We start from the raw sequence: 25,006 nt of genomic DNA, 5'->3' as shown, positions 1-25,006 counted from the left end.
TTGCCTATGGCACGTCCTAGTTATTAATTAGAAATACTATTCGATTATCTTATTATATAACGATTCACTTCTTGTGAATATATAATAATAACAGTATCGCTGATAGAAAGTGGCAGAACAAAATCGGTAAACTTCCTGAATTTAATTATGGTCTGACTGAATTGAAAACTGTACTGGATTGATGACTAGACTGGATTGGACTGGAGAAGCAGATTTAGAGTCTGCTGTTATGCAACATGACGTCTCCGGATTTGCCTATCAACACCGAGGCACCCAAATCTGATATTTTTTAATATTATTATTGTTGTATATGTTATATGTTCTTATTTTGTTCTATGTTACCAACATGATACGGGCATTTGCCTAGTTTGGGGCATTTAACAAAAAAATGGTTCTAGGGGCGACGGTATCCATTCCCGCCTGAGCGTTTAGAACAAGCATTTAAGTCTCCCTTAATTGTTTCCAGTGATACCTCTTGATCCTTGGCAGCTCTCATCGACACGTCCAAAGTGGTGTTGGTTCAAACTGGCGTACAATGCATCGTCTCTTAGACAAAAATCAACGTTAGAATTTATGAACTTTGATTCTTTTATTGTAAAGACAATGAGTAAAAACTTCCAGGAAATCTGATACTATTACATATTATCTTAATGACCATACAGATTAATATTGTTGTAAACGGAAGTGGCGCCCTCTGTTATATTAAAAAAGAACCGTTGATATTGTCAAAAAAAAAAAATTAACAAAATTTTGAATTTCCCAGTTTTAAAAACTTTCATTCAATTTTCTTAGCAATTTTTTTTTTCAAAAATTAAAAATTTTCCAACATTAAAACAATTTCCACAACAAAATCAAAAAGATAAAAGTTCCTTTTACAATTGTACGGAATATAGTTACAAGAAGGCTATAATAACATACCTCAATAATGATAATTAAGGTTAGCATAATACTATCCTTCTGCATGGTTCTATATAATTTTAGATGCAAATTTGACTTCACGATTAGTGTTCCACTAAATTATTATGTACATATCACATGTTATATAAATAAATATAAGTGTTGACTTCTGAATCTTTGGATTCGGTTTAGTAAAATGATGTAATGACGAATACGGTTTGTTTTGGAATGAGTTTCAGTCGAGTTAGATATTAATATTACTTTGTAAATAATGCTGACTAATGATGTTGTTATATGAACTGCTGCTAGGCACACAACTCACCTATTTGTTAAATAGGTACTGTTCAGACTTTAGCCAAGAATCTAACCAACGAAAATGCCACCTGTATCTGTATTGAGTAATTGAAATATCCGACAGATGTCTCCCCTAAGGGCAATAATTGTGATTATATATACCAATACATTCAAATGAATTAGTTTATAAATAGGTTTGCAAGCCCATTTTCTTCCTCTTCTCTCTCTAAATAACGGATCAATAACAACCATGAAATAATTAAGGAATTCGAGGGTCGTTGTTTTTTGTTACCAGTGATGTGTGTTCTAAAGAATAAAACTTATCTATTATTTTTCTTGGTATCATTAATTTAACGAGGCCATTACTGTAACATATGGTCCTTCGAGCCGGATCGTGCACCAGAAAGAGCCGAAATATGAACCAGCAAAAAACCAAGAAGATGCAGATCATCATCAGATAAGTATCCCAATGCCATCCTATCAAAACTGTGACCGAATCCCGAATCCTTCCTATTTCAAATTATCCCAAATGAAATATTTAAATATGCAACAAAGATTGAAAAAAATTATTGTTGTTTCTGATTTTTCAGTTGCATAAAATTTTAATAGCTACCTACATTGCAAATTGATACGATTATTGTTAAATGAGCATCTCAATTGTAAGAGTTTTGTCATTGGATTTATTTAATTAAAAATAATTCACGCGAATATTCAAAATTACCGGGTAAAATCTCGCTACAAAATAATTTCAGCGAATTTCTGATTTAAAAAGTTGTCGGTGGTGAGTGGTTGTTTTGATTTAAAAGGTTGTCAGCCCTGGCACTGACAAGCATTTTTACTAACACCGCCGTGTTTTCATTCGTAAACTGTCAGTTGTTTGAGGTTAAAAGTTAAATTGTTTATTATTTACCATTAAAGATGGAAAAGTTAAAGCAGTTAATCAACAAGCGTGGAGTTTTGAAAGCGAAATTGACAAGGTTTAATGATATTTTAAAGACACTCGATAAAACGGAACTAGAATTACGTTATCAAAAGGTCGAAAAATTGTTAGATGACTTTGAAAAAATTCAATCTCAAATCGAAGAACTTTCGGATGACGAGGCAGAACACGTAAGTCAACGTGAATCCTTTGAAAATCAATATTTCTCTGTACTTGCATTAGCAAAAGGTTTATTGAATTCAGTAAATCATGAAAAATGTGAAATTAAATTACCAACTTTGAAACTTATTGAATTTCATGGTGAAATTACTGACTATGCTAAATTCGCTGAGACCTTTAAAGCATTGGTTCATGAAAATAATACGTTAAACAATTCTCAAAAATTCTTTTATTTACAATCGTGCCTTAAAAAAGACGCAGCTAAATTGATTGCCTCCTTGACCATATCGCACGACAATTACGAATCTGCGTGGCAGATACTGCAGGAACGTTACGCGAATAAAAAAATAATAGTTCATAGGCATGTTGCATCTTTATTTCAGTTAAAAGATATGAAACAAGAATGTCCAGTCGCGTTAAGGCATATTATTGATCAGGCTAATATAAATTTAGAAGCGTTAAAAAATCTAGGATTACATGTTGATTCCTGGGACGCGATTATGATATATTTAATATCTAATAAATTGGATGGATCAACTCGTAGATTTTGGGAAGAGCAGCCAATAGATGGTGCACTCCCAACGTTGAAAGAATTTATTACATGTCTAACCAAACGTGTTGAGGTACTGGAGTTCACAAATTTGCAAGAAAAAAGGCCTACCTACAAGAATGTTACAACACGTGATGATCGCAAGAAAGATTTGTCTGTCTCATTGATAGCAACCAAACACGGATGCATCCTATGTAAAGAAAATCATCCAGTGTATTATTGTAAAAAATTTCTCAAATTAAATATCCAGGGAAGATTAGAATTTTTAAGAAAGGCCCGAGCCTGTTTCAAATGTTTGAGGGTAGGACATTTTACACAAGATTGCAAAAATAAATTCAAATGTAAAATCTGTGCAAGTGATCAACATAATACTTTGATACATGTTAATGAATTAAATAGTGAAAACACAAATGAAGAGGCACACAGCTCGACATCAGTGGCAAATCATACGGTGTTAAATAAAAATGAAAAGATAATTTTATTATGTACAGCGATCGTGAATATCGTAGGTAGCGACAACCGTTTACACAAAGCGAGGGTATTATTGGATTCAGGCGCCCAATCGAGTTTCATAAGAGAGAGTTTTGCAAAAAAATTAAAATTAAAAACAGAAAAAATAAATACGCCGGTGTCTGGAATACAAAATCGCATCACACATATCAATCGAAGAGTTACAATTGACATGTTAGCAGTGAATAGTGATTATAATAAGAAAATTTCTTGTTTAGTATTGCAGGCTATAACAACCGACCTACCCCAAATGACCTTCAGGAAACAAGAGTTGAAGATCCCATCTGGCTTGCAACTAGCGGATAAGGATTTCAATGTCACGTCTCCAATTGACATCCTGTTGGGTGCGGAAGTTTTTTGGGAAATAATGAATAATGATCGAATACGCTTAACGGAGGGCGGGCCAACTATTCAAAGGACTGAACTCGGTTGGATTGTTTCCGGAGCGATCGACATCATCACTAAAACAAGGCCAGTATCAATTAATTGTAATCTAGCCATTAATAAAATAGGTAACCAGATGGAAAGATTCTGGAAACTAGAGGAGGTGGATGCCATGAAACCTCAGAATTTTGAAGAAAAGGCTTGCGAAGTCAACTTTACAGAGTGTCATAGTAGAGACACGGAGGGCAGATTTACGGTAGCCTTGCCAACCCGCCCTTGTATAGACCAACTAGGGAGTTCTTTGTCAATGGCTGAAAAAAGGTTTCATACATTGGAAAGAAAATTTTCCACCAATAAAGAATTGAAATGTCAATATAGCATGTTTATGAGAGAATATTTACAATTGGGTCATATGGAAGAGTGCCGAAAATCCGAATGCGATGCGAGATCATATTTTTTACCACATCATGCGGTGATGAAGGAGTCAAGCACCACTACTAAAGTTCGCGTGGTGTTCGATGGATCGGCAAAAACATCTTCTGGTATTTCCCTTAATGATGCTCTGATGGTCGGACCTAACATACAAAAGGATTTAAATATGCAAATTTTACATTTCAGAAAACATCCTGTAGTCATAACTGCGGACATAGAGAAAATGTACCGTCAGATAAACGTGCAGGAAAGCGACCGCAATCTACAGAAAATTGTTTGGCGCTTTTCACAGGATGAGGATTTGAAGCATTACAAGCTAAGGACAGTGACTTATGGATTAGGACCGTCATCTTTCCTGGCGACAAGATGCCTGAAGCAAATAGGTATTGAAAATAGACTTTCATTTCCTATAGCAAGCAATGTCATTGAAAACGACTTTTACATGGACGACCTATTAACGGGAGGAAATGACGTTGAATCGTGCCACCTTCTAAAACAACAGGTAATCAGTTTACTAAAATCTGCAGGGATGAATCTAAGAAAATGGAGATCGAACGTGGCAGAATTATCTTCCGAACCAGGTCAAGATATGCAAGGATTGATATCTAAAGAACCCCAAGAAGAAAAAATACTAGGATTAATCTGGAACAGTGAGTTTGATTACTTTTCATATGTAGTGAAAAAACCAGTATGTACCGTACAAAGCAAACGGCGGATATTGTCAAGTATCGCCTCAACGTTCGATCCTTTAGGACTGCTAGGACCAGTAACGGTTGTAGCAAAACTAATTATGCAGAGATTATGGATATCTAAGACTTACTGGGACGAAGAAATACCCGAGGGAATATTAAAAGATTGGGAAAATTACATGAAAAATTTATCTCAAATAAACCTGTTGAAAATAAAGAGAAGAATCTTGTGGGGTCAAAACGGCCTACAAATCCATGGTTTTTGCGACGCATCGGAAAAGGCCTACGGAGCCTGTGCGTATCTAGTATCCAGGGACGCCGAGGGTAAGATGCACTCTCAGTTAATATCTTCCAGGTCCAGGATAGCGCCATTAAAAAACATATCCCTGCCAAAATTGGAACTTTGTGGTGCGGTGCTGTTAACGAAATTATTAAAAAACATCAAAGAAGCGCTCAACATGGTTGAGGTGGATACATACTACTGGTGTGACTCTACCATCGCACTATGCTGGATAAGAGGACAGCCAGCTAGATGGAATACCTTTGTGGCCAACAGGGTTGCCGAGATACAAGAGGCCGGCGATCCCGCCCATTGGCGACATGTTTCATCGCAGGAAAACGCCGCTGATATTTTATCAAGAGGAGTTACAGCAAACAAACTATTACAAGCAGATATTTGGTGGAAGGGTCCAGATTGGCTAATAAGAGAGGCCGATCACTGGCCAAAGCCAGAAAATTCCTGTATAAATCCTCCAGAGATAAAAATCAAGGCGGTATGCGTGTCTACTAATGTCACGGAGTGGGACATCTTTTCAAAATTTTCCTCTCTCAACAAGCTAAAGAGAGTAACTGCATATATATTGCGTTTCTTTAATAATTGTAACACAAAAAACTGTAAATTAACCGGGAGGTTAAGCGTGCCGGAGCTGGACAATACATTGCATCGTCTAATAGCAATAATTCAACGCTACCATTTTAAGGATGAGTTCAGGGCTTTGAGTAATAAATGTTCACTGGATAAACGTAGCGTTATTTTGTCGCTTAATCCATTTATAAATAATGGATTAATTTGTGTCGGGGGCAGGCTAACAAAGGCGAAACATAAATGTATAGTATGTTTCAGAAAAAATCCAGTAACCAGTCAAGTTATCATGGGTGACTTGCCGGAAAACAGAATAACACCTAGCAGGCCGTTCGAGGTTACCGGGATTGATTACGCAGGTCCTATCATGATGAAAAGCGGTATCACCAGGAAGGCTCCATTGGTGAAATCTTATTTATGCATTTTTGTTTGTTTCTCAACGAAAGCTGTGCATTTGGAACTGGTAACGGACCTCACCACTGACAACTTTTTAAATTGTTTAAAACGTTTCATTGCGCGGAGGGGCAAACCCTTTAAAATATATTCAGATAATGCGACCAATTTTAAGGGAGCATATAATCAACTGAGAGAATTGTATGATAAGTTAAAGAAATCTGATGACAAGATTCAAAAATATTTAGCTGATTTGTCAATACTGTGGGGATTTATTCCACCACGGTCACCGAATTTCGCTGGACTCTGGGAAGCAGCAGTGAAATCCGCCAAATATCATTTAAAAAGAATAACCGATAATTCAAGTTTAACCTTTGAACAATTATATACTTTATTGTGTCAGGTAGAATGCTGTTTAAATTCACGTCCGCTCACTCCTCTGTCCAACGATCTGACTGACCTGAATCCTTTGCATTTCCTGATTGGCGGAGGGATAGCTTCTATCTCTGAGAAGGATGTTCGGGAGATACAATATAATCCATTGAATCAATATCTAAAATTAAATGCACTGATTCAAACATTTTGGTGCAGGTGGAAACTGGAATATCTTGCAGAATTACAAAGACGTACCAAATGGAAGGAAGACAAGGGCCTCAGGACTGTTGAAAGGGACGACATGGTCATACTAAAGGAGGACAACCTGCCGCCTAATATGTGGAAACTAGCCAGGATCCTAGCTACTCACCCTGGAGCTGACGGGAAAGTGCGGGTGGTTACCCTCAAAACCGCACAAGGAACATTTAAGAGACCTATCAGCAAAATATGTTTATTACCCATGGAAAGGGATTCAAGCATTGCTACAGGGACGCCCGATGTACCCCCCGGACTGAATAAATAAGTTCCTGCAGTCATAAAAAGGAGAAGAATTAGCAACCTACCTGAAGGATGACCTTGGACCATCAAATTTTTGCTAGCAGTCATAAGAAGGAGAAGAATTAGCAACCTACCTGAAGGATGACTTAGGAACATCGAATTAACTTGTTCATATTATGATTCTCTTATTTTAGAACTTTTTGTTCATATTCATCTCATGATTGTTTTTCAAATTAATTTGTCCATATTTATATTATGTTTATTTTTCAAATTATTTTTGTTTATATTATGGTTATTTAAAAAAAATATATTTTTTTGTTTATGTGTAAAAAAATAAATTCTTCCGTGCCCTGGCAGCATGTTCAGATTTTAGCCAAGAATCAAATCAACGAAAATGCCACCTGTATCTGTATTGAGTAATTGAAATATCCGACAGATGTCTCCCCTAAGGGCAATAATTGTGATTATATATACCAATACATTCAAATGAATTAGTTTATAAATAGGTTTGCAAGCCCATTTTCTTCCTCTTCTCTCTCTAAATAACGGATCAATAACAACCATGAAATAATTAAGGAATTCGAGGGTCGTTGTTTTTTGTTACCAGTGATGTGTGTTCTAAAGAATAAAACTTATCAATTATTTTTCTTGGTATCATTAATTTAACGAGGCCATTACTGTAACAGGTACTATACTATAATGTATTTATTTAGTGAACAATCTATACAAACAAATAACAATATTAATAATGTATGTTTGTTCAAAATATTAAATCTCTAAAAGTTCTTCATCGATTGCTTTTAAATTTTGACACAACGTTGCATTCGAATATGCATGTGTTTTTACATACCTATATGAGATGATGCTTTCTTTGAAAAACATCGCCATCTGTTGGACGTAAAATCAACACACCAGATTGAGCCACAGTAATGCGTGCCGGAGTACAGCTAGTAAATAATAAATATTTCAAAGATTACAAAATATAGCCCTAATGATAATGATGAAAGGAAGACGCCTGAGACTGGCCTGCTGACCTGGATGTTTCTCTTTGGATAGCCTAACTATTGGAGAGTGCGTTCTTGTGGTGGGACCTCATGTGCACTTTGAGAGAGGTCGACTGAACAAAGGCTGCATCGCACAAGGAGCACTTATGATCCCTGATGTCGTAGTGAATGGCGAGGTGGTATTGAAGGTGTCTCCGGTTCTTGAACGCCTTGCTGCAGATGTCACAGATGTAATTGCGGAGATCTAAAAACGAGATTTCGGAAAATGACTAGCCCATAATACGGGCGTGTGTCTAGTGTGGTAGTCGAAAAGCATGTAAAAACTGTACACATTAATATTTCATGAATAAAGAAAAAAAAAAATAAAAAAAAAAATAATCATACTTGAAGGCAGTAACGTGAGTGACCTAAACCTTAATTTTTGAAAAATGGAATTATTAATCTAATCACTGAAGAAATGCGTTGTGTGCATGAAGTTAGCTCAATTATCGTAACTTCTGGTGAAATTTTCAAAAAAAGAAATTCTTTCTTGAACAGATATGTAATCAATTTCATTTACTCATCAAATAATCAATTTCATCTACTCACAGCATCCCAAAACGACAGACCCTGAGGGAAATTATTTTCTTCAGACCCTAATGTGTGAAGTTAATGTTAAAAAAAATACATATCTAGGTTCTAGCAAAAGAAAGGTCTTATTTAAATTGGAGATATGGGAATTAGATTGCACTTCTGTGGGTTTATCTCTACAGTGGTAAAAGCTATCGTCTAAAGAGGGATACATATAAGACAATAGTAACTCACCACTGTGCGAGAGTGAATGCCGTTGCAATTCGTTATTGCCAAAGAAAAGTGCACCGCATTCAGGACAGGACACATTCTTCTCTTTACGATGAACTTTCCTCACATGTTCGTCCAATAAGCCGGGTGTGCGGCATTTCTGCGAACACTCGGGACAAATGTACTGCTTGATCCACACTCCGTGCTCCTTCAGCAAGTGCTCTTTCCTGTTGTGTCCGTTAGAAAACCTAATGTGACATTTAGGGCAAGAGTACAACATCTTATTGTTATGCGCTGTCATTTCGTGCTGCCATAAACTGCTTCTATTCGCGTAGGACTTGTTCCTGCATCGCAGGCACGGAAAGCTTTTGGCTTGGTGCCTTATCAAATGCGCTTGGTACGTGGTTCGTTTAGCAAAGACCTTCCCGCAAAGGTGGCACAGAAAATGCGGGAAGTGATATTCAAAATGCTGTCGCAATTTTTCCCGGTTCGGAAACACTTTGTCGCAAACCGGGCACTCGGTTGAGTCTGGTTTTAATCTGGGAAGTCTGAAGGTGCTTGGTTTTGGGTATTGTTGTTGGTCTATCCATTCTATTCGTTTGATACCTTCATTCTTACTCTTAAGGTTGTTGTTCAATGGTTCTTTGTCGGTCCATTCTAACCTCTCGCAGTCTTTCAATTCTTGTAAATTCTGTTTCCTTTCTTCTTCTTTGTCGCCGTTCATTGAATCATCATTACAGAATGTGTCTAAATTATCATCATTAGAAAGTTTGATCTTGATTCTTTCTTGTTCAGGTCTTGATTTATCTGTGAAAACAAGGAATTATTGAATCTCTTGTTATCTTTGAATCTATTTTAATCACTTATTCTTTACCAAATATACCATCTGATAGTTAGTATTATAGATAAAAAAAGAGGATTTGTAGGTAGGTCAACAACCACAAATTTGCTTCTGTAGCAAAAATACATTACCAATGCATTTAAAAAAAACTAAAAAGCTGGCAGTATATTTCAACAAGAACAGCCAGTATTTCCCCAAAGCAAACTGCCATCCGCGCAACGGGTTAACAAATTAACCTTTTAATTTATTTTTTTAAATATATTTATGTATTTTATTTAATCACCAAACACAATTTATAAAATTGAAATAGCTCTCCTGGAAAGTTGCTGTTTTGAATTGTACACTTTATACTCAGCATAATAGAAATATACCTTCAATAGTTGGCTCGTGCTCCGGAGTGTGGGGTATGATGGGTTCTTCCTTGGCCTGTTGGAGGAGTGACCCCGCTGCCTCCACCTGAGCCCGGAATGAGGCGGCGTCCCTCAGACGGGACACACAAGTCTCACACAGGCCCCCACAGCCACTGACGTCCACCAACTGCAACAAAATACACTCAAACTTTGTTTTAACTCGCGAAATGGGACCAACAAAATCCCAGATGTTTGTCACCCCTTTAACTGCCGATTTTCTGCCTGTCAAAATTTTAGTTGGATTGTTTAATACGAAGGCAAATGTACCGGTTTTGCCAGGCGGCAACTGGCCGGTTATTTCAATGACGTTACACATGTTGCATATCAATTCGAACATGTAAGATGGTATAGTGACTGTTATTTCTGACAGAATTAAAGAAAAAACTAGGTACATTAGACTATTGATCCCCCAATGAGTAACTCAAGCTACAAATACATTACCCTTTTGAACGCGTTAATTTGCTCCGTTTTATCTATACCCGTACGCGGTACATATTTTCAAATACCTATGCACGCAATTAAATGTCAAATTATAGCATTCTAGCATGATTTATTTGACTATATAGACAAAACAGATTATTCTCCACAATATGAAAACAAATCCTCGTGTGTCAACACTCTTAGATGTTTATAAAAACAAAAACATAAAATTTCATACAAAGATGTACCGAATCTTTTGAATGTGGTCCCGCCATTCACTCGGCGTGTGTGTACTTAGGTGATAGACACAAGTGGGACACCATGATCACTTATCATTTTTGATAAGTGATCATGAAAAGTTGTGAATGACATACTAGTACTAACGCCATCCGTTGACAAAAATGTAAACTAAAGGACTAAAAGGCGCGAAGAGGCGCACTTGATTATCGATCTTTTTTTATGAAATACAATTTTATTTTTGAGAAATTCTTGTAGATGTCAGCATCGTGATAGTTCTACGAATGTCCAAGTGAGCAAGAAATACATTTATGACGAAAGAGCGCTGGAATATCGGCCGTCAAAGTTTCCGTATCAACTGTTGATACAGCCGCGTGTGAGTATAGACTTTTTGCGGTAACAACAGTTGATACGGCCGCGTGCAAAGAGTTAATGTAAACTTCTAGGATATCATAAAAAACTGTCTTTGCATTGATCAAATTGTTCATCTTTCAATGGAATATTACTTCTTTTTTTACCTTAGATTGTTATAATTTATATTTTTTAATAATCTTATTGAATAAATTATTTTTTTATAAGAATGAATATTTTTAAGCAGTTGTTAACCTTTTGAACGCGTTAATTTGCTCCGTTTTATCTATACCGGTACGCGGTACATATTTTCAAATACCTATGCATGCAATTAAATGTCAAATTATAGCATTCTGGCATGATTTATTGGACTAAATAGACAGAACAGATTATTCTCCACAATATGAAAACAAATCCTCGTGTGTCAACACTCTTAGATGTTTATAAAAACAAAAACATAAAATTTCACACAAAGACGTACCGTATCTTTTGAATGTGGTCCCGCCATTCACTCGGCGTCATAAATAAACCACTCTCAGTGTGTGCGTACTTAGGCCACTGTGTTTATAGACACAAGTGGGACACCATGATCACTTATCATTCTTAGTTATGAAAAGTTGTGAATGACAAACTAGTAATAACGCCATCCGTTGACAAAAATGTAAACTAAAGGACTAAAAGGCGCGAAGAGGCGCACTTGGTTATCGATCTTTTTTTATGAAATACAATTTTATTTTTGAGAAATTCTTGTAGATGTCAGCATCGTGATAGTTCTACAAATGTCCAAGTGAGCAAGAAATATATTTATGACGAAAGAGAGCGGGAATATCGGCCGTCAAAGTTGCCGTATCAACTGTTGATACAGCCGCGTGTGAGTATAGACTTTTTGCCGTAACAACAGTTGATACGGCCGCGTGCAAAGAGTTAATTAAATAATTAATTACCATTCTGTCAGTTGATTATTTAATGCGACACATCTTCCCGTCGCCAGCCCGGAACTAGCTATGCTCCCAGTTTGCGTATTGCCAGGACTTTAAACCGGCAATAGATTTTTTTTAAAGCTCTCATTAACTTCGATAAAATATAGATGCAAAAAATATATAAATATACCTTTATACACATTCATACAAATAATTTAGACTTTTTTTTAAAGTAAATGCACTGCCTTTTATAAGGGTTTCTTTGTAAGAGGCAATAATATAGATTTAAAATGAGTAAAGGTCTGTGTATACAGAAATAATATACTCCCAGGGTAGTCGGGACTATTGTGCGGAATTTACAGAATATTTACTTGGTGAAAGCAAGATGTCACCTTGATATTGAAGCAGGACAGTAACATTAGTGAATAGTTTTCATGCGAAGAGTTCTGTGCGTGATTTCCTTGTGGGTGTAAGTCCCAAAGTTCGTCTGAGCTGCCACAAAACACACAGGCGTCATCTGAAGTCTCTCCAAGTAACAACTCTTTGGGTTTCAGAGACATCTCTTCCAGTTTCATCTCTTGTTTGTAACTGGACGAAAAAAAAGTATTCAATTAGTGTTTGCGGTAAATATTTCACTAATCGCAGAGCTTTTAATAAAAGATTGATAAGTTTTACGGCCTGACATAATTAAATAGTCATATTAAAAATTACATCTTATTATGTTATTTTTTATCATAATTGAAGCTCATAATATTATAATGTCTTACCTTTCAATAAGAAGTAATTTATACATTTTAAATAAGTAGGAATAAATGGAAGACATCTTCAGATGTATCCTTTCAATGAACCAATGAACGCCCGACAAAGTAAATAATTTTTATTAAGTTTTAACAAATTTAGACAACAAATAATCAGTCAAAACTTCCGAGCTGTCAAAACATTATTATGACATTTCCCATAGATATAATACTACATGACTACACCATAGACTAGCGATGAGCGCAATCGATGATTTTCTCGATCTTTTTGATTCGAAATATTAATTATTTTTATATAAATATGTTTTTTTTTATCAAGTCAAAGGAAATATATCAATATTTCAATTTCTTAACTTAAAAGTACTTATTAAAAATAAAAAGATTATTGTTTACTACCTGTAACTTACATAATACATTTTATTTTAGCAATCAGTTTTTTCTTAAATATATTCATTCTATTTACTGATGTCAGGCTAATGGGAAGGAGATTGTATATGTTGTGTACACCCTCGTGGCCTATGTTTCTTTTACCACTTTCAGTATTTGCTGAATGTGTAAATTATTTTGTCTTGTGAAGCGTTCATGTAATTGTGATGTTTTCATAAATGTTGTGTTTGTGTGTAAATCCATTTTGAATTTTGTAGATTAATAAGCATACGTTATATTTGTATTAATTGTAGATCTTTTAATATGTAATGTATGTGTTTCCCCATATTTATAACTAACCAACCATCACGCCGTTTCCCCGCAGGGGTAGGCAGAGAGGTCGGACCGCCAAACATCTCGGTCTTGGCACACACTCCTTGCCTCATTCACATTTATATTTCGTTTCATACATACTCTTCTATTATTCTGACTCTTGACATGGCCCGAACTCAAGTATCTGATTCACTTTGTCGTGCCATGTCTTCCTCAGGCGTCCCCGACTTCTGCTACCAGTCACATTCGCATCGTATATTCTCCTTACACTCCTTTCTTTGCTCATTCGCTCTACATGCCCAAACCATCTAAGCGTCCCTTTCTTGATCTTACTCACTACGCTTACATCAGCCTTGCACTCTTTGCGGATCTCCACATTCCTCACACCATCATATATGATTTTACCACACACACGCCTCAGGGATCTCATTTCAACAGCATTCAGTCTACTTTCATCCTTTCTCTGCCAGTTCCATGCCTCACTTCCGTACATAGGTTATGTACCAGTACTCCATTGTGGACAGCTAGCTTCGCTTCTTTGGACAATATTTTGTTAGCCCCAACAAATTTAAATTCAACAAAGTCCTCTATTAATATCTCTGTCAGTCTTCCCATCTCTCATAAACATAATCCCTAAATACATAAACTCATCCACCTGCTCCAAGTATTCCTCATTTACGACTATATTGCACACTGTTTTCGTACTCTCTCTTTCAAACACCATGACTTTAGACTTACTTACATTCATCATTCGTTCATCCTAGACACGAGACTGTAGATCTTCCATACTGTTAGCAATCAGCACCGCATCATCAGCATACAACAGACTTTCAGATTACTCAAATTCGCGCCAAATCCCACCTCTTTCAATTCTTGCATACAATTATCCATGTATAGATTGAATAACCATGGTGACATTTACGCAGCCTTGTTTAACACCTTTTGTGATATTAAACCAACCTGTAAAACCACCGTTCACCCTAACACATGCAACGCTTCCCTCATACAGAGACGCAATTGCCTGGGTGAGATTCGTTTTCACTCCATACTTGGACAACACCTTCCATAGCTTTTTCCTGTCGACTCGGTCGTATGCTTTTTGTAGATCTACAAAGGCACAGAAAAGTATCTGTTTTTTTGCCAGAAACTTCTCAGTGAGCAAACGCAATGAGAAGATCTGGTCCATGAACCCCATTCCACTCGTAAAAGCACCATGCACATCCCATATTGTTTCCTTTCTTACCCTTTCAATCAAACTTCTACCATACAGCTTGCCAACTGAACTTAGCAAGCTAATAGCCCTATGATTTCCACATTCCATACATGACCCTTTACCTTTGTATAACGACATGATCAGAGCCCTTCTCCAATCTAAAGGCGTGTAACCCTCCTTTAAACATTGGTTATATTTTTCACCATCTGATAATTATAGGTTTTTTCCTTCTATTTGAAATGGTTTATGAGATGGCATTTTTCTTTTTGGTGAGACAAAAAGAAAATATATTTTTAATTAGCCAGTTGTTTAATATGTTAAGATTCAGTTGTGATTTTTCTAATAAGTTTTTAAAGTTTTTGCCGAAGTGAAATATAGCAGTATCATCTGCGTATAAGAAGTTTTCGCCATTTAGGTTTGATTGGCATATATCATTTATATATATACACGGTGTCCGGAAACTCGTAGTACAAGCGGGAAACTGGAGAATCTACACCACATGGGGAACCCAAAAAAACATAAAGTTTTTTGATTTGAGCATTTTCACAAAAAAAAAAAAAAAACCAAAAAAAAATATTTTTCGGCTATTTTAGGGTTAAAGTTTTTTCTGGTGTTTAGGGTTGAACAACAGATGTTTTAACCCTGCAGAGCAGAAATATTTTATGATTACACCGGGTTAAATGAAGGGTGATTTCAAAATAATGCTTCAAATCCGAGTTTCTTCATTTGTTTTACTTTCAAATAGTTTTAATTAGTTGGGTACTTTGATCTTCAGTAATATTTTATAAGAATTTGATTAAAAAAAAAAAAAAAAAAAAATCAACTTCAAATTCGATTTACTCGATAACGAAAGCTCAAATAAAAAAAAAATGTAGTACAAAATCGACTCCAAATGTGATGTAGATTCACCAGTTTCCCGCTTGTACTACGAGTTTCCGGACACCCTGTATATGAGTGGCCGTAATATGGATCCTTGAGGAACTCCATAGTTTATGTTATTGTGTTGACTGTTATAGTTATCTAAGTTGACATATTGCATTCTGTTGTTCAGATACAATTTGACGAATTAGAGAGCAGGACCCGTTACACCTATTTTCTTTAGTAGTATCTCATGACTCACGATATCGAACGTCTTTTGTAGGTCTACGGGGATTACTATAGCATAATTTCATATTTTGTATCAAGCGATTTAACAATGTCACACATCTTTGTTTGTTCGGAAGAGCTTTGGCAGTATTTTAGGGCTATTTTGAACTCCTTTCTTTTCTGTTTTCTTTCATCCGCAATAGTAATAATAATATTAAAAATCTTAATTCTTTGGAATGAAAACTGATTTCCTAAGGTGAACCCACTGATATTTCACCTAGTAAGGAACTCCAGTGAAAAATATTATGCCTTAAAAAATATAGGATAGTTATTTAAAAATTAATAAAATACTATCAAATTCAAATGCCCTGTTAATTTTTTTCTGTTTTTTTTTTGTGAGTTTTGTTTTGATATTGTATTTATATTATTATTATTCAAATTATGAAAGACCGACCGACTAAATTTGCTCCTTATTGCCATTAATCGTTGTATCCAGGTTCTTCTGTACAGTATATTTTCAAAATAAGAATAGGTATTACTTATTAAAAAAATACACCTTTATTACTAAAATTTAGTATCAATGATTGTTTTAAATATTTCTCATTCATGCTTATCAATTTCCTCTTCTAAAAAATCGACGCATTAAAACTATCATCACCTGGTTCAAGGCTTCCAAAAAAAATATCACTAAATTGTCCATCTTATTATCACTACCTTTTGTGTACTGTACCTTCCGCTTGTAAAATCGCACTTGTCATAAATAACTAGCTTGCAGGATTGTTTTGGTTTTCAGCTGTCAAATTTTACTTGTCACAGTGATGAACAACCCGCTGCCTGCATGTCAATTTCATACGGCCCACTTGGCTATACAAAAAAATCTAAATGTTTGGGGTAATTCTTGAAAACCCTGGTTGAGAACATTTTTTTACAGAGTTTTTGGTTAATTTACGCTGCATTTCCTAAATGGAACCAAATTTGAAGAACCAGTTTGCATAACACGAAATTAAAAAAAATCAATAGAAACCTTTATTTTATTTTATTTTATATGAAACAATATACAGGAATAAAATACTTCATGTTGTGTACCTATGATATGTTTCCTTGTAATGTCTGCTAAGTGTATATACTTGAATTTCGCTGTTAACCTACTTCCCCTCAACGAAAACAAAAAAAATCCATATGTAGGTCAGGGCCTGTTTGAAAAATTGGCAAAGCGCCCCCTCTGCTGAAAAAGTTGTGCATCACTATCATAAGTTTGCCCGTGCAAGGATGTAGGTACTCGTAACTAGATACCTTCATTAACATATTTATTGGATTTAAAAAAAAATTGACAATGAGTTGTAATACAAAAGAATACGCAAAAAGGGAACAAATTTGCGAAGCTGAAATTTCGCAGATTTTATGATAATTTTACATTGGGTCCGATGGATGGCAATGGTTCACATAGCCGACAATCTTACACGGGTAGTGCCATAAAAATATTAATCTGTCCCTAATGGGATAGGAAATTCCCACCAGCGTCCGTTGTGCGCTAACCGCCGCGCTATGCCGCCCCTTTGTTTGTAACTACTTACTTCAAGAATAATTCCAAAATATTTTTTCAGACCCAAGAACCCATTCATGTATTCAGAAATTGTGTTGACAACATTATTTTCACGGTATATCAGTGAATCGACCTCGTTATAACAGTCAACAATTAAGATAAGCCTGAACTAAAATATCGTTATATATATTTCTCCGTGCCCATTATAGCCGTGATCGTTATAACCAAGTTCGACAGTATTTAAAAACTTTTTCAATAATATTTCTAAATATATAATACTTTGTTATTACATTATTATTACTATATTTATTATAATATTTTTCAATAATTAGATAATTTATATACTTAGTGCATGATTTTTTTTCGGTTCTCTTTCATAGCTATTGTTATGCATATATTTATTTATTTGTTAAGATATATATGATATAATCACAGGAAAATCAATAATCAACCACCGAAATTATGTATTATAAATATTGATTTTATTCTTGTTTCTACAAGTACACAATTTTATTACTAATGTTCAGTTATGGTTCTAATGTATATATCAAATTATGTATGGTAAGGCTAATTTTTTATCAGAAATCTGTGAATCTAACCTAATCTACATAACCGCAGTTTGTGATATTTAACCCCTCAAATATTTTACGATTTTGATTTTACTTAGAAATATTTCCAGACATTAATTTTCAAAATGATTAGCTGTTTTTGAATATGAACCAAATTAAAATACTGCTTTTAAAAGCATGTGAAAGACTGGTTTAGATTTTCATATTACAAACGGAAATATGTAAATAAAATTATTAAAAATTCTGATTTCAAAAATAGAGGAACTAGCCTCGGCAAGACTGAGGGTTCAATTCCTTCAGGTTTTAGAGTTGTTAATGTTTTATTCAATGAATAAATATTACTAAGGTTTTACTCAACGATTTATTCCACTATTAAAATATTGAATATTAATTTACATTAGGGAATATGTAGTAACAAAACTTAATCACCTCCTTTGGGTGCAACAGGCAAAACGCTAGTCACTACAATACATATAAAGTAAATTGTTTATATTTTACGGACCAAACAAATAATATTGTTAAAACTACTTTTTTGCCTGTTTTCATATTACATTATAAAATGGACTTCGTATTAGATGCAAATAGAATATTAGGAAGTAAAAATAACAGCAATTAGGATTCCCTCAATTGTTTCCAGTTATACCTCTCGATCCTTGAGGGCGCTCACTGACACGCCCGAAGTAGTGTTGATTCACTCCGGCGTGGAAAAATATATTTTTTTAATTAAACGGTATATTTTCATGAATACAATTACCTAAACAACACAATAATATCTTGTATATTAGATCCACATTTAGCGAATAGTAACAAGATTACTCACAATATCGCCCCGGTGAGAGACCATCATTCAAAATCGAACATCGCTTGAATTATTTTTAGTGACCATAGAAATAATGCCTCTGAAGAATGGTAGATGACAGGACGCACCAGTGGAAGCACCACAGAAGCAGAGCAAATAAGAGGTGGATAAATTGCATGGAAGAGGATTGGAGCAGGACGGGAAGTACCGAGGACTGGAAGCTAATGTCGTGGGACCGCAGCCCTAATGATGATGATAATGAAAGGGCGATGTCTGAGGCCCCAGACTGGCCCGCTGACCTGGATGTTCCGCTTTGTTCAACTATTGGACTTAACAATTTAGTATGTTCTTGTGGTGGGACTTGACGTGCATCTTGAGAGAGGTCGACTGAACGAAGGCCGCATCGCACAAGTAGCACTTGTGATTCCGGATGTTGTAGTGGACGGCGAGGTGGTATTGAAGGTACTTCCGATGCTTGAACGCTTTGCTGCAGATGTCACAGATGTAATTGCGGAGATCTAAAAATGAGAATTTGGAAAATGACTAGCCCATAATACTGATAATAATATTAATTGAGGCCACCAGTGTGAGTGATCTAACACTCAATTTTTTAGAAATGTTATTGATCTATCACGGGAGATAAACGGATAGAAATGTTTTGTGGGCGTGTTTGCGTGCACAAAGTTATTTCAATTTTTCGTTACTTCTGGTGAAATTTTCAAATACTGAAATTCTTTCCCAAACAGATAACCAATTTTATTTACTCACCAGATTATCAATTTCACCTCTACAGAGCATCACCAAAAATGACATAGGCCCCGAGGGAAATTATTTTCTTTAGGGCCTCATGTTAAAAAATACCTATTTGGGTCCTAGTAAAAGAAAGATTTTATTTAAATTGGAGACATGGGAAAACACTACACTTCTATGGGTTTATCTCCACGGTGGTAAAAGCTATCGTCTAAAAAGGTTCATACTGAACAATAGTAGCTCACCACTGTGTGAGTGAGTGCCGTGCTAATTCTCTATTGCCGAAGAAAAGTGCACTGTTCATTTATGACTATAGTAACTTACCACTGTGTGAATGTGAATGCAGTTCTAATTCTTTTTTGCCGAAGAAAAATACACCGCATTCGGGACAGGCCACATTCTTCTCTTTACGATGCACTTTCCTCACATGTTTGTCTAGTGCGCCGGGTGTGTGGCACTTCTGCGAACACTCGGGACAAGTGTGCTGGTCAGTCCACACTCCGTGCTCCTTCAGCAAGTGCTCTTTCCTATTGTATCCGTTTGAAAACCTAACGTCACATTTAGGGCAAGAGTACAACATCTTATTATTATGCACCTTCATTTCGTGCTGCTGTAAACCGTTTTTAGTCACGTACGACTTGTTCCTGCATCGCAGGCAAGGAAAGCTTTTGGCTTTGTGCCTTTCCAAATGCGCTCGGTAAGTGATTCGTTTAGCGAAGTCCTTCCCGCAAAGGTGGCACAAAAATCGCGGAAAGTGATAATCAAAATGCTGCCGCAATTTCTCCCGATTTGGAAAATTTTCACTGCAAACCGCGCACTCAGTTGAGTTTGGTTTTAGTTTGGGAAGTCTGAAGGTGCTTGGTTTTGGGTATTGTTCTTGGTCTATCCATTCTATTCGTTTGACGCCTTTATTTTTACTCTTAAGGTTGTTTTTCAATGGTTTTTGGTCTGTCCATTCTAATCTCTTGGGGTCTTTCAATTCTTGCAAATTCGGTTTCTGATCTTCTTTGTCACTGTTCATTGAATCATCATTCCAGAATGTGTCTAAATTATCATCATCGGAAAGTTTGATCTCGATTTTTTCTTCTCCAGGTCGTGGATTGTCTGCGAACAAAATTAATTCAATTAAATTTCTTGTTATCCAATACAACTGTTTTCAAAGGAATTCGAGAAAAGCCAATCAATGCTAGACTGTAAAAACCTCAAACCAGGAGCGGCTGGCAGAACTGGCAGCACCTGACAAGACCTATATTTTATAAAATTTAAAACACAAATAAATAAACTAGCACATATCCGTACTAGTTATGCTACACGCTTTGATTAAAAAAAATATTAATTAATTTTTTGGAAAAATTAATGAGTAAAATCTCAAATTGTAATGTTTGAAGACAAAATTTGAAACAGAAAAAGATACAGTAACATTTAGGAATTGAACCCAGGACCTTAGCCTTACCGGGGCTCTGTTCTACCACTGAGCTAATCCAACCGTATTTCCTTCAGTCATATTTAACTGTATCAAACTTCGAATAAGTAGTTCTTATTCGACATCAACAATAATCAACATATCTTTTAAATAATCAAAATCTTTGCAGGCCGATTGACGATTTCTTGATAACAGCTCTATAATATAATAAACAGTTATTAATACATATTTAATTTATTTATTTATTTAATACATGTTACATTGTTTTGAAATTTACATAAAGTAGATATAATGAATCACCATACTAGGCGGCTGCCTGTTTCATGGTGACCAATTGAGTGTAATTGCTTTGTATGAAATATGAAATCTAGTGTAAACATATGAAATTAGTAACTATAGATGAAGCTAAAATTTTGGAAAATTGTAATAAAAAGTAGAAGATAGAAATTAGAAAGGAGAAAGAAGTAAATTAGCATTAGATTGTAAAAATGTACATAATTATATATATAATTTTTAATATGTGTGCATGCAAGCACACATGTGTATATAGCAGCAGACATATTATATTTCATCGGATAGAATGTGAATGCAATTAACATTTTTTATGTTGAACTTTTTTTTCAATGCTATTATGGACATAAGTGACTTCGAAAATGCACAAAATAAAATAAAATATTGAAATGGACCTCATAGCAGTAGTTGTTAGAAGTTGTCAAACTAACTCACAAATTTTACGCTTTTATGAATTTTGAACGACAAAACACAGGCGAATTAATTGGCTTTAACGAACAGTAAACAGTGTATATGTTTCCGTATTAATTATTATTATTTATTGGATAATTTGTATAACGCCGCTTTTGTGAGATATCACCTCAGGAGCTAATATTGAGAGATATGATTTTTTAAATTATTTAACGCCCAGAAGTCTACATCGCTCAAGGCATTTTTTTTTACAAATACAACAAATAAGAGTTAACACAACTGTATTAGAGCATAAATAAATTAAGCCCTGTGGCACTGCGAGGAGAGGGCCAGCTCGGCCTGCAATGGACGGACGTAGCAGACGGAGACTGCTGAAGTAGCCCAGGACAGGAATGCATCGAGGCTTTGCGTCCAAGCAATGGTTCATAAACCGCAATAATAGGACAAGGGGAGGAAGATGAGAATATCCTGTGTGGTGAAATATACCTTCAACAGTTGGCTGGTGCTCCGGGGGTTGGGGTTTAGTGGGTTCTTCCTTGGCCCGTTGGAGGAGTATCCCCGAGGTCTCCACCTGAGCCCGGAATGAGGCGGCATCCCTCAGACGGGACACACAAGTCTCACACATGCCCCCACAGCCACTGAGGTCCACCACCTGTAACAAAATACACTCAAATTTTGTTGTAACATGCGAGATGGGCTAAACAATATCCTTGATGTTTGAAACCCTGCTAATTGCCGATTCTCGACCCGTCAGCGGGTTTTCAAATTTATTTAACTTTAATAATTACATTACATTGGTGATGTACTGTGCCTGTCTCACTAGGAATTCCTGTGTTAAGAGAAGGCGCAATTTATAACAGACGGTCTGGTCTGGTGGCGATGATGGCAGGGCTGTTAATTAAGTTATTAATAATTCTGTGTAGTGAAATTATGGGAGTATAGCGTTCGTGTGAGTTCAAAACTAGGTTTGAGGATATCTTGAAACAGGGCAACTATATCGCTATCCGGATGATGGGCAGCGTTGTGAGGCGGGTTAAGGTAGGGGCAGTAGGAAGGGATTTATTAATGACAGAGCCCTGAATGATATGAAGGAGGAAAAATAGACTATAACGAAAGAGCTGTTTTTGATAGATTTCCATCTTTATACCTCGTGGAAAGAGGTTTTAACGCAGCAACCAATCTTCTTACGAAAAAATAAATGATTTAATAGGTTTAGGAAAATTCAATATTCGGCAGGCAGGGGATCTAGGGAATTAAAAAATGTGACAAGTAATCTACATGACAAAGAAGTTTGGAAACCTCTGGTGTAAATACAAACAGTAAAAATACCCCCATAAGAGTCCCACTGGCTCCAAGTAGTTGGGACTATTGTGCAATATTCACAGATCAGCAACATCAGCAGCTGTAGGCAGACTGATGGAACCTAAGCGCAAGCCAAATACTATATTTGGTGATCGCGCTTTCGGAGTATCTGGGCCGAAGGCTTGGAATAAACTCCTTCCGGAACTAATATCCATAACAAGTCCAACAGAATTCAGGTCTAAACTAAAAACTTGCCTTTTTAAGCTGTCATATCCTTAAATTAAATATACCATTCCTGAGAGAAAGTCCAGTTATATACAATCTTCCAATTATGTCCTTACTCCGGTATCTAAATTTCGCTAATAAACAATTAGTCAATGTTAATTAAGTGTTTATCTCAAGTGACCTACCAAGTAAGTATTGTACCGTATAGTAATAACATAGATCATTGTAGAAATATATTATATATTTGTACAGCGTGAGGTGATTTTGCACAAAAACAGCGCTATACAAATCATCCAAATATTATTACTATTAATGTTTTCTTATTATTGAAAGCATGTTTGGTCACCTTGATATTGAAGCAGGACAGTAACATTAGTGAATAGTCCTCATGTGAGGAGTCCTGTGCGTGATTTCCTCGTGCTTGCAAGTTCCAAAGTTCGCCTGAGCTGCCACAGAACACACAGGAGTCATCTGACGACTCCCGAAGTAACAACTCTTTGGGTTCCAGAGACATCCCTTTCAGTTCCTTCTCATGTTTGTAACTGAACGAAAAAAAAAGTATTCATAAGTGTTTGCAATAAATATGGTTTAATATTAAAAAAAAGAGTTTGTATCAGTTAGATAATAATCAGAAGTAAGTATTTCAGTCTGCGGAATTGGAAAATAGAGCATTTTGATAGTTATTTCGATTTACGGGAGCAAAAGCAGTCGTGGGGCCAACGAATATATAAAGTTTTTTTACACTAATTTCATGACATATTTCATATGGTTAAATCCTTCAACTATAATAAGGAAAAGTCCTGCTTTACGGCCAGACATAATTAAATAGTCATCATATTAAATATATTATGTAATTTTTAATCATAATTGAAGTTCGCGATATTAGATTGTCTTACCTTTCAATAAGAAATAATTTATACATTTTACGTAGGTAGGAATAAATGGAAGACATCTTCAGATGTATTTTTCTATCGCTCGTCGTAAGCGGTTTATTCATAAATAAACCACTCTCGGTTTAATTGTGCGGCCGGAAAGAAAATTGTTTAAATTAAGTTTTGTTAATCCGAACTGTCAAAATAAAATTATAAACATTCCAATTCCATAGAAATAATAAAATCGTTTAAGTCAATGATGGACAGTCAAATATCGAAACATTTTGGTAATCGATATATATATTTTTCTTTTGACGCACGAAAATTTCAAAACGACATCGAAATCGTAAATAATTAAATGGTTTAGTTTTTTTTTTTAAATCTGAGGAAGTTCTTAGTTTTTGTTGCGCTAGGTACCAACATTTTTAAGTTCGTAAAACTGGTAAGACTTCGGTGGCTAGGTCATGTGGAGAGAATGACCGAGCATCAAGAATCAAAGTCCCTGCTGAGCTCAAGACCGATAGGGAGAAGGAGCTTGGGAAGGCCAAGGTTAAGATGGAGCGACAACGTCCTCAAAGATTTGTCTGCCCCAAGACTTCGAAACTGGAGAGAGCTGGCGCGGGACCGAGATGAGTGGAGGAAGACTCTTGAGGAGGCCAAGACCCACCAGGGGTTGTAGAGCCAAAAGTGATAATGATGATGAGGTACCAACATTTTTTTTGTAATTAATGTATCATGTTTGAAGTGTTATATCATATTTGAAGTGTTACGAAATGGTAATCTTTTGGGATCGCTGGCCACGTTTAATACATTTGTTTTTTGAAATTCAACTTAATTACTAAAAATGCCTATTTACATTCAGGGGAATGGAACATACCGCATTCATGAAAATGGACAACCGCCATATTGGTAAGTTAGTATTCCCGATTTGTGTAAGTTTTTATATTGAAAAAAATTAATTAACTTTAAAAAAATACTGCACATTACTAATACTGCTGTTTTTTTTTCTAAAAAAAATAAATTTTGAATGTAACAAAAAAAACTTGCCTAAAAGCCTACTTTAAATTTAATGCGAAATATCAGAAATACCATGTCATGGTATGTTAACAGAAATTATTG

At 35.6% G+C, this 25,006-nt stretch overlaps 3 protein-coding genes across 7 annotated transcripts; 1 reads left to right on the top strand and 2 right to left on the bottom strand.

The window, feature by feature from the left end:
- Positions 1–2,051: 2,051 nt before the first annotated feature.
- Positions 2,052–7,445, top strand: LOC149413401 (uncharacterized). 5 transcript variants are annotated; one of them, XR_016304262.1, is made up of 3 exons: positions 2,059–2,301; positions 5,969–6,120; positions 6,702–6,834. XR_016304262.1 is itself a non-coding variant. In XM_089645051.1 (2 exons), the coding sequence occupies exons 1-2, from the start codon at positions 2,110–2,112 to the stop codon at positions 7,006–7,008; spliced, it is 366 nt and encodes a 121-aa protein (XP_089501177.1). In that variant the 5' UTR covers positions 2,074–2,109; the 3' UTR covers positions 7,009–7,445. The 5 variants fall into 5 exon arrangements, 2 of the variants coding, with proteins under 2 accessions (XP_089501177.1, XP_089501176.1); XR_016304260.1 differs by lacking the exon at positions 6,702–6,834 and having other exon boundaries at positions 2,052–2,301; positions 5,969–6,106; XR_016304261.1 differs by lacking the exons at positions 5,969–6,120; positions 6,702–6,834 and adding an exon at positions 3,569–5,962 and having other exon boundaries at positions 2,052–2,301.
- A 580-nt stretch (positions 7,446–8,025) lies between these two features.
- Positions 8,026–12,796, bottom strand: LOC149413400 (uncharacterized). The gene is made up of 5 exons (XM_089645049.1): positions 12,714–12,796; positions 12,339–12,534; positions 9,980–10,145; positions 8,792–9,574; positions 8,026–8,231 (listed from the first exon to the last, which is right to left on the bottom strand). The coding sequence occupies exons 1-5, from the start codon at positions 12,767–12,769 to the stop codon at positions 8,041–8,043; spliced, it is 1,392 nt and encodes a 463-aa protein (XP_089501175.1). The 5' UTR covers positions 12,770–12,796; the 3' UTR covers positions 8,026–8,040.
- A 4,012-nt stretch (positions 12,797–16,808) lies between these two features.
- On the bottom strand, positions 16,809–24,097 carry LOC149413399 (uncharacterized). Its single transcript, XM_089644953.1, has 5 exons — positions 23,912–24,097; positions 23,362–23,557; positions 21,975–22,140; positions 19,688–20,467; positions 16,809–19,131 (listed from the first exon to the last, which is right to left on the bottom strand). Exons 1-5 carry the CDS (start codon positions 24,010–24,012, stop codon positions 18,944–18,946), a joined length of 1,431 nt encoding a protein of 476 aa, XP_089501079.1. The 5' UTR covers positions 24,013–24,097; the 3' UTR covers positions 16,809–18,943.
- Between the last annotated feature and the right edge of the window lie 909 nt (positions 24,098–25,006).

This window comes from Hesperophylax consimilis, chromosome 22 (genome assembly GCF_061612785.1).
Source record: "Hesperophylax consimilis isolate HC1 chromosome 22, BYU_Hcon_1.0, whole genome shotgun sequence".
Taxonomy (NCBI): Eukaryota; Metazoa; Arthropoda; class Insecta; order Trichoptera; family Limnephilidae; genus Hesperophylax; species Hesperophylax consimilis.
The sequence above is the reverse complement of the archived record's forward strand: the minus strand, read 5'-3'. Positions and strand labels throughout refer to the sequence as shown.